Source organism: Triticum urartu, chromosome 2A (genome assembly GCF_056163025.1).
Source record: "Triticum urartu cultivar PI428250 chromosome 2A, HENAU_Tu73, whole genome shotgun sequence".
In the NCBI taxonomy this organism is placed as follows: Eukaryota; Viridiplantae; Streptophyta; class Magnoliopsida; order Poales; family Poaceae; genus Triticum; species Triticum urartu.
Genome location: NC_141874.1, coordinates 49,575,346 through 49,585,869, shown reverse-complemented (window position 1 = coordinate 49,585,869; position 10,524 = coordinate 49,575,346). Strand labels below are relative to the sequence as shown.

Here is a 10,524-nt window from a genome sequence, read left to right as displayed (position 1 = left end):
ATAAGTAATCATGCTCACATAACAACTTAGCATCATGCATCATCGATCATAATAATAAATAACTCATCATTGGTATCATAATGACAAGTCATACTCATCATCATCGATCATACAACTTCTACTCGGTACCACATCATCATCATAGTCATCTAACCAATCCTACTTTGTTGTTCTTAGCATATGATCATGAGTATTATTAACTAGGACCTACTACGTTCTCTTAGGTAAAATAGCATAAAATAAGATAGGCCCTGACTCTCCATTATGAAGAATGGAGATTATCTTGTCTTCAATTATTGCCTTTCGCACAATGTTGCTTCCAAGTACCTCCTTACGACTGTCCACACATTTTTTCCACTCTTTGATTTTCATGTCTTCACTTCTTTTAGAAATCCAATATGGACAGGTGAGATTCGTATGATGACCTGGCCGTATGTTCAAAACATCAAGGCGACCATTTTGATACATCAGATGAGGCACACAATCATTCAGGATTTTCTATAGAAAAACATAGTAATAACTTCGTAGTTAGCAATGTAGTTAAGTTTTAAAAGAATTTATGCAAAAGATGCATGGATGTCGTAATACTAAAAATGTTGGAAATATGCCCTAGAGGCAATAATAAATTAGTTATTATTATATTTCCTTATTCATGATAATCGTTTATTATCCATGCTAGAATTGTATTAATAGGAAACTCAGATACATGTGTGGATACATAAACAACACCATGTCCCTAGTAAGCCTCTAGTTGACTAGCTCGTTGATCAATAGATGGTTACGGTTTCCTGACCATGGACATTGGATGTCATTGATAACGGGATCACATCATTGGGAGAATGATGTGATGGACAAGACCCAATTCTAAGCCTAGCACAAAGATCGTGTAGTTCGTATGCTAAAGCTTTTCTAATGTCAAGTATCATTTCCTTAGACCATGAGATTGTGCAACTCCCGGATACCGTAGGAATACTTTGGGTGTGCCAAACGTCACAACGTAACTGGGTGGCTATAAAGGTACACTACAGGTATCTCCGAAAGTGTCTGTTGGGTTGGCACGAATCAAGACTGGGATTTGTCACTCTGTGTAAACGGAGAGGTATCTCTGGGCCCACTCGGTAGGACATCATCATAATGTGCACAATGTGACCAAGGAGTTGATCAAGGGATGATGTGTTACGGAACGAGTAAAAGAGACTTGCCGGTAACGAGATTGAACAAGGTATCGGGATACCGACGATCGAATCTCGGGCAAGTACAATACCGCTAGACAAAGGGAATTGTATACGGGATTGATCGAATCCTCGACATCGTGGTTCATCCGATGAGATCATCGTGGAACATGTGGGAACCAACATGGGTATCCAGATCCCGCTGTTGGTTATTGACCGGAGAACATCTCGGTCATGTCTGCATGGTTCGCGAACCCGTAGGGTCTACACACTCAAGGTTCGATGACGCTAGGGTTATATAGGAAGTTTGTATGTGGTTACCGAATGTTGTTCAGAGTCTCGGATGAGATCCCGGACGTCACGAGGAGTTCCGGAATGGTCCGGAGGTAAAGATTTATATATGGGAAGTCCTGTTTTGGTCACCGGAAAAGTTTCGGATTTTATCGGTAACGTACCGGGACCACCGGGAGGGTCCCGGGGGTCCACCAAGTGGGGCCACCAGCCCCGGAGAGCTGCATGGGCCAAGTGTGGGAGGGGACCAGCCCCAGGTGGGCTGGTGCGCCCCCCCACCAAGGCCCAAGGCGCAAGGGAGAGGGAAGGGGGGCAAACCCTAGGGCAGATGGGCCCTAAGGCCCACCCCAGGTGCGCCTCCCCTCTCTCCCCCCTTGGCCGCCCCCCTTAGATGGGATCTAGGCTGGCCGCCACCCCTAGGGGTGGAAACCTAGTTGGGGGCACAGCCCCTCCCCTCCCCCTATATATACTTGAGGTTTGGGCTGCCCAACACACATGAGTTTCTCTCCTTCTTGGTGCAGCCCTACCCCTCTCCCTCCTCGTCTCTTGCGGTGCTTGGCGAAGCCCTGCTAGAGTACCATGCTCCTCCACCACCACCACGCTGTTGTGCTGCTGCTGGATGGAGTCTTCCTCAACCTCTCCCTCTCTCCTTGCTGGATCAAGGCATGGGAGACGTCACCAGGCTGTACGTGTGTTGAACGCGGAGGTGCCGTCCGTTCGTCACTAGGATCTCCGGTGATTTGGATCACGACGAGTACGACTCCTTCAACCCCGTTCTCTTGAACGCTTCCGCTTAGCGATCTACAAGGGTATGTAGATGCACTCTCCTTCCCCTCATTGCTGGTTTCTCCATAGATAGATCTTGGTGACACGTAGGAAAATTTTGAATTTCTGCTACGTTCCCCAACAGTGGCATCATGAGCTAGGTCTATTGCGTAGTTTCTATGCATGAGTAGAACACAAAGTAGTTGTGGGCGTTGATTTTGTTCAATATGCTTACCGTTACTAGTCCAATCTTGATTCGGCGGCATTGTGGGATGAAGCGGCCCGGACCGACCTTACACGTACTCTTACGTGAGACTGGTTCCACCGACTGACATGCACTAGTTGCATAAGGTGGCTAGTGTCTCTCCCAGTTTAGTCGGATCGGATTCGATGAAAATGGTCCTTATGAAGGGTAAATAGCAATTGGCATATCACGTTGTGGTTTTTGCGTAGGTAAGAAACGTTCTTGCTAGAAACCCATAGCACCACGTAAAACATGCAAACAACAATTAGAGGACGTCTAACTTGTTTTTGCAGGGTATGCTATGTGATGTTATATGGCCAAGAAGAATGTGATGAATGATATGTGATGTATGAGATTGATCATGTTCTTGTAACAGGAATCACGACTTGAATGTCGATGAGTATGACAACCGGCAGGAGCCATAGGAGTTGTCTTTATTTATTTATGACCTGCGTGTCAACTTAAACGTCATGTAATTACTTTACTTTATTGCTAAAGCGTTAGCCATAGTAGTAGAAGTAATAGATGACGAGACAACTTCAAGAAGACACGATGATGGAGATCATGATGATGGAGATCATGGTGTCATGCCGGTGACAAGATGATCATGGAGCCCCAAGATGGAGATCAAAGGAGCTATATGATATTGGCCATATCATGTCACTATTATTTGATTGCATGTGATGTTTATCATGTTTATGCATCTTGTTTACTTAGAACGACGGTAGTAAATAAGATGATCCCTCATAATAATTTCAAGAAAGTGTTCCCCCTAACTGTGCACCGTTGCGACAGTTCTTTGTTTCGAAGCACCACGTGATGATCGGGTGTGATAGATTCTAACATTCACATACAACGGGTGTAAGACAGATTTACACACGCGAAACACTTAGGTTGACTTGACAAGCCTAGCATGTACAGACATGGCCTCGGAACACAAGAGACCGAAAGGTCGAGCATGAGTCGTATGGTAGATACGATCAACATGAAGATGTTCACTGATGATGACTAGTCCGTCTCACGTGATGATCGGACACGGCCTAGTTGACTCGGATCATGTAATCACTTAGATGACTAGAGGGATGTCTATCTGAGTGGGAGTTCATAAGATGAACTTAATTATCCTGAACATAGTCAAAAGGTCTTCGCAAATTATGTCGTGGCTCGCGCTTTAGTTCTACTGTTTAGATATGTTCCTAGAGAAAATATAGTTGAAAGTTGACAGTAGCAATTATGCGGACAGTAGAAAACTTATGTCCTTAATGCACCGCTCAGTGTGCTGAACCCCAAACATCGTTTGTGGATGTTACGAACATCGGACATACACGTTTAGATAACTATGTGATAGTTCAGTTAAACGGTTTAGAGTTGAGGCACCGAAGACGTTTTGAAACGTCGCAAAACATATGAAATGTTTCGAGGGCTGAAATTGGGATTTCAGGCTCGTGCCCACGTCAAGAGGTATGAGACCTCCGACAATTTTCTTAGCCTGCAAACTAAGGAGAAAAGCTCAATTGTTGAGCTTGTGCTCAGATTGTCTGAGTACAACAATCATTTGAATCGAGTGGGAGTTGATCTTCCAGATGAGATAGTGATGTTTCTCCGAAGTCATTACCACCAAGCTGCTAGAGCTTCGTGATGAACTATAATATATCAGGGACATATATGATAATCCTTGAGATATTCGCGATGTTTGACAGCACAAAAGTAGAAATCAAGAAGGAGCATCAATTGTTGATGGTTGGTGAAACCACTAGTTTCAAGAAGGGCAAGGGCAAGAAGGGATACTTCATGAAACGACAAATCAGCTGCTGCTCTAGTGAAGAAACCCAAGGTTGAACCCAAACCCGAGACTAAGTGCTTCTGTAATAAGGGGAACAGCCATTGGAGCAGAATTACCCTAGATACTTGGTAGATGAGAAGGCTATCGATAGAAGTATATTGGATATACATTATGTTAATGTGTACTTTACTAGTACTCCTAGTAGCACCAGGGTATTAGATACCGGTTCGGTTGCTAAGTGTTAGTAACTCGAAATAAAAGCTACGGAATAAACGGAGACTAGCTAAAGGTGAGATGACGATATGTGTTGGAAGTATCTCCAAGGTTCCATCGAGATTGGTATTAAAACCTAAATAATTGTTATTTGGTGTTTGCGTTGAGCATAGACATGATTGGATTATGTCTATCGCGACACGGCTATTCATTTAAGGAGAATAATGGTTACTCTATTTATTTGAATAATACCATCCCGATCGTAGTGATACACATTTTCATGCCAAAGGTATAAGATAGTAATGATAGTACCACACAAATGTGGCACTGCAATTTGAGTCATATTGGTATAAAACGCATGAAGAAGCTCCATGTTGATGGATCTTTGGACTCACTCATTTTTGAAAAGTTTGAGACATGCGAACCATGTCTATTGGTGTATATGCATGAAGAAACTCCATGCAAATGGACCGTTTGGACTCACTTGATTTTGAATCACTTGAGACATGCAAATCATACCACATGGGCAAGATGACTGAAAGCCTCGTTTTCAGTAAAATGGAACTAGAAAGCAACTTGTTGGAAGTAATACATTTTGATGTGTGCAGTCCAATGAGTGCCGAGGCATGTAGTGGATATCGTTATGTTCTTGCTTCACAGATGATTTGAGTAGATGTTGAGTATATTTACTTGATGAATCATGAGTCTGAATTATTGAAAGGTTCAAGTAATTTCAGGGTGAAGTTGAAAGATCGTCGTGACAAGAGGATAAAATATCTATGATATGATCATAGAGATGAATATCTGAATTACGAGTTTGGCACAGAATTAAGACATTGTGGAAATTGTTTCATAACTAATACAGCCTGGAACACCATAGTGTGATGGTGTGTCCGAACATCATAACTGCACCCTATTGGATATGATGCATACCATGATGTCTCTTATCGAATTACCACGATAGTTTATGGGTTAGGCATTAGAGACAACCACATTCACTTTAAATAGGGCACCACGTAATTCCGATGAGATGACACCGTATGAACTATGGTTTAGAGAAACCTAAGCTGTCATTTCTTAAAAGTTTGGGGCTGCGACGCTTATGTGAAAAAAGTTTCAGGCTGATAAGCTCGAACCCAAAGCGGATGAATGCATCTTCATAGGACACCCAAAATAGTTGGGTATACCTCCTGTCTCAGATCCGAAAGCAATAAGGGATCGTTTCTAGAATCGGGTCCTTTCTCGAGGAAAAGTTTCTCTCGAAAGAATTGAGTGGGAGGATGGTGGAGACTTGATAAGGTTGTTGAACCGTCTCTTCAACTAGTGTGTGGCAGGGCACAGGAAGTTGTTCCTGTGGCACCTACACCAATTGAAGTGGAAGCTTATGATAGTGATCATGAAACTTCAGATCAAGTCACTACCAAACCTCGTGGGATGACAAGGATGCGTACTACTTCAGAGTGGTACGTAATCCTGTCTTGGAAGTCATGTTGCTAGACAACAATGAACCTACGAGCTATGGAGAAGCGATGGTGGGCCCGGATTCCGATAAATGGCTCGAGGCCATAAAATCCGAGAGAGGATCCATGTATGAAAACAAAGTGTAGACTTTGGCAGAACGGCTCGATGGTCGTAAGGCTATTGAGTACAGATGGATTTTAAAAGGAAGACGGACAATGATGGTAAGTATCACCATTAAGAAAGCTCGACTTGTCGTTAAGATTTTTTCCGACAAGTTCAAGGAGTTGACTATGATGAGACTTTCTCACTCGTAGCGATGCTAAGAGTCTGTTGGAATTATATTAGCGATTACTGCATTATTTATGAAGTCTTGCAGATAGGATGTCAAAACATTGTTTCCTCGACGATTTTCTTGAGGAAAGGTTGTATGTGATACAACCGGAAGGCTTTGTCAATCCTGAAAGATGCTAATAAGTATGCAAAGCTCCAGCAATCCTTCTAAGGACTGGAGTAAGCATCTCGGAGTTAGAATATATGCTTTGATGAGATGATCAAAGATTTTGGGTGTATACAAAGTTTATGAGAAACTTGTATTTCCAAAGAAGTGAGTGGGAGCACTATAGAATTTCTGATGAGTATATGTCGTTGACATATTGTGGATCAGAAATGACGTAGAATTTCTGGAAAGCATATAGGGTCATTTGAAAGGTGTTTTTCAATGGAAAACCTGGATTAAGCTACTTGAACATTAAGCATCAAGATCTATAAGGATAGATCAAAAACGCTTAATGGTACTTTCAAATGAGCACATACCTTACATGATCTTGAAGGTGTTCAAGATGGATCAGTCAAAGAAGGAGTTCTTGCCTGAGTTGTAAGGTATAAGACTTAAAGCTCGACCACGGCAGAAGAAAGAGAAAGGACGGATGTCGTCCCCTATGCTTTTGTCATAGGCTCTATACGGTATGCCATGCTGAGTACCGCACCTGATGTGTGCCTTGCCACATGTCTGGCAAGAGGGTACAAAGGTGATCCGGGAGTGGATCACTAGATAGCGGTCAAAAATTGTCCTTGGAGTAATAAGGACATGTTTCTCGATTATGGAGGTGATAAAGAGTTCGGCGTAAAGGGTTACATCGATGCAAGCTTTAACACCTATCCGAATGACTCTGAGTAGCAAACCGGATACGTATAGTGGAGCAACCATTTGGAATAGCTCCAAGTGGAGCGTGGAAGCAACATTTATAATATGACCTAGAGATTTGCGAAGTACATACGGATCTGAATGTTGCAGACCCGTTGACTAAAACCTCTCTCACAAGCAAAACATGATCAAACCCAGAACTCATTGAGTCTTAATCACATGATGATGTGAACTAGTTTAGTGACACTAGTAAACTCTTTGGATGTTGGTCACATGGCGATGTGACCTGTGAGTGTTAATCACATGACGATGTGAACTAGATTATTGACTCTAGTGCAAGTGGGAGACTGTTGGAAATATGCCCTAGAGGCAATAATAAATTAGTTATTATTATATTTCCTTGTTCATGATAATCGTTTATTATCCATGCTAGAATTGTATTGATAGGAAACTCAGATACATGTGTGGATACATAGACAACACCATGTCCCTAGTAAGCCTCTAGTTGACTAGCTCGTTGATCAATAGATGGTTACGGTTTCCTGACCATGGACATTGGATGTCGTTGATAACGGGATCACATCATTGGGAGAATGATGTGATGGACAAGACCCAATTCTAAGCCTAGCACAAAGATCTTGTAGTTCGTATGCTAAAGCTTTTCTAATGTCAAGTATCATTTCCTTAGACCATGAGATTGTGCAACTCCCGGATACCGTAGGAATACTTTGGGTGTGCCAAACGTCACAACGTAACTGGGTGGCTATAAAGGTACACTACAGGTATCTCCGAAAGTGTCTGTTGGGTTGGCACGAATCAAGACTGGGATTTGTCACTCCGTGTAAATGGAGAGGTATCTCTGGGCCCACTCGGTAGGACATCATCATAATGTGCACAATGTGACCAAGGAGTTGATCAAGGGATGATGTGTTACGGAACGAGTAAAAGAGACTTGCCGGTAACGAGATTGAACAAGGTATCGGGATACCGACGATCGAATCTCGGGCAAGTACAATACCGCTAGACAAAGGGAATTGTATACGGGATTGATCAAATCCTCGACATCGTGGTTCATCCGATGAGATCATCGTGGAACATGTGGGAACCAATATGGGTATCCAGATCCCGCTGTTGGTTATTGACCGGAGAACATCTCGGTCATGTCTGCATGGTTCGCGAACCCGTAGGGTCTACACACTCAAGGTTCGATGACGCTAGGGTTATATAGAAAGTTTGTATGTGGTTACCGAATGTTGTTCGGAGTCCCGGATGAGATCCCAGACGTCACGAGGAGTTCCGGAATGGTCCGGAGGTAAAGATTTATATATGGGAAGTCCTGTTTTGGTCACCGGAAAAGTTTCGGGTTTTATCGATAACGTACCGGGACCACCGGGAGGGTCCCGGGGGTCCACCAAGTGGGGCCACCAGCCCCGGAGAGCTGCATGGGCCAAGTGTGGGAGGGGACCAGCCCCAGGTGGGCTGGTGCGCCCCCCCTCCCCCACCAAGGCCCAAGGCGCAAGGGAGAGGGAAGGGGGGCAAACCCTAGGGCAGATGGGCCCTAAGGCCCACCCCAGGTGCGCCTCCCCTCTCTCCCCCCTTGGTCGCCCCCTTAGATGGGATCTAGGCTGGCCGCCACCGCTAGGGGTGGAAACCTAGTTGGGGACGCAGCCCCTCCCCTCCCCCTATATATACTTGAGGTTTGGGCTGCCCAACACACATGAGTTTCTCTCCTTCTTGGTGCAGCCCTACCCCTCTCCCTCCTCGTCTCTTGCGGTGCTTGGCGAAGCCCTGCTAAAGTACCACGCTCCTCCACCACTACCACGCCGTTGTGCTGCTGCTGGATGGAGTCTTCCTCAACCTCTCCCTCTCTCCTTGCTAGATCAAGGCATGGGAGACGTCACCAGGCTATACGTGTGTTGAACGCGGAGGTGCCGTCCGTTCGGCACTAGGATCTCCGGTGATTTGGATCACGATGAGTACGACTCCTTCAACCCCGTTCTCTTGAACGCTTCCGCTTAGCGATCTACAAGGGTATGTAGATGCACTCTCCTTCCCCTCGTTGCTGGTTTCTCCATAGATAGATCTTGGTGACACGTAGGAAAATTTTGAATTTCTGCTACGTTCCCCATCAAAAAAACCTTACCATGACATCTCCATGGATCTTACCGTAGTTCAACACATGCATTAGTGGCACGTATTGACCATAATGTGGAGGAGTTTTATAATAGATATTGTAATTCTCAAGATCAGTACAAAATGCGACCAGATGATTTTTCTCCTGATAAGTTAACTCAGAGCCATCGATGTAGTAGGTTATGTCTACCATGTTCCGCACATTGTTTGAACAATGAAAATAAGCTGTCAATAGAAATAAGCTGTCAACTATTTTGAAATGAACAATATAAATTAGTTAATAACTATGTTTGAGAAACTCACATAGCGGTAGAATTGGAAGCGTATCAACAAGGACCCAAATGTCCATATTGTCTTGGTCGATGTTAAGATCACCAAGATCCATGGTGAAAAGCATACCCTCATAAAAACCGCACATCTTGCAAAGTTCTTCCCAATTTTTGCAACCAAAATGGGTTACGCTCTCAGAATTATACAGATTTACTTCAAAATCCACATCATGATGGGTCCTTAGGTGAATTTTCTTTGTTTCGAAATTTTCATGGTCTTCAAAACCCATCCTCTTCAAGACACGGTGTCTTACATGACATGGGATAAGCTACTCAAATTGTAAAAGATGAAAATTACACGTTGAAATAGTTGAAGTCATGTTTAATTACGAAAACAACACTTTTCGTCGTTGCGTACCGTTTCAACATTGAAGGTCTCCTAGAGCTTAATGCTGAAGCGCCGATCTTCGTCCAGGTGAGGCCTGTCGCACAGATCTCGGTCGTCGTTGCACCAGCTGCACTCCCCCGGGAGACTTTTGTCGTCCGATGACGACATTTCCTACATTCATAATTCAAATATTAAACTTGTACAATTCAATATATGTACTATAAAAATTAAATTAAATCATTATTATTCATCATGGGTTGACTATCGGTCTGTCGAGTGTATATGGTGGATACACTCCCTCACTGATTCCTCTCTGACATTTGCGACCGTCGGTGATGGTCGTTACTCCTCCTTTCCCTAGTGCATAACAAAGGTCCAGCACAAGGAAAAGAAGGAGAAACGACCTCCACGACAACAGTCGGGCTTCTTCGTCCTCTCTCATATATGGTGGATACACTCCCTCACAGATTTTTCGACCTTCGGTGATGGAGCCTCGACAGACTTAAAGTCAACCCGAAATTTCGTTTAATTATTTTTCAAGAAAATCCAGGCCACTCGATATTTCCTACATATTCTAGCACAAGTCATGCCAGAATTCACGGAAAAATCCGGCATGACCTTTGCTAAAAAAAGGGCATATCGAGCGCCTGAAATTTGCCGG

At 43.8% G+C, this 10,524-nt stretch overlaps 1 protein-coding gene across 1 annotated transcript; it reads right to left on the bottom strand.

Annotated features, from left to right (window-relative positions):
• Nucleotides 1-210: 210 nt before the first annotated feature.
• Nucleotides 211-9,765, bottom strand: LOC147983593 (uncharacterized). The gene is made up of 3 exons (XM_087540789.1): nt 9,510-9,765; nt 9,217-9,431; nt 211-498 (listed from the first exon to the last, which is right to left on the bottom strand). The coding sequence occupies exons 1-3, from the start codon at nt 9,763-9,765 to the stop codon at nt 211-213; spliced, it is 759 nt and encodes a 252-aa protein (XP_087396915.1).
• Between the last annotated feature and the right edge of the window lie 759 nt (nt 9,766-10,524).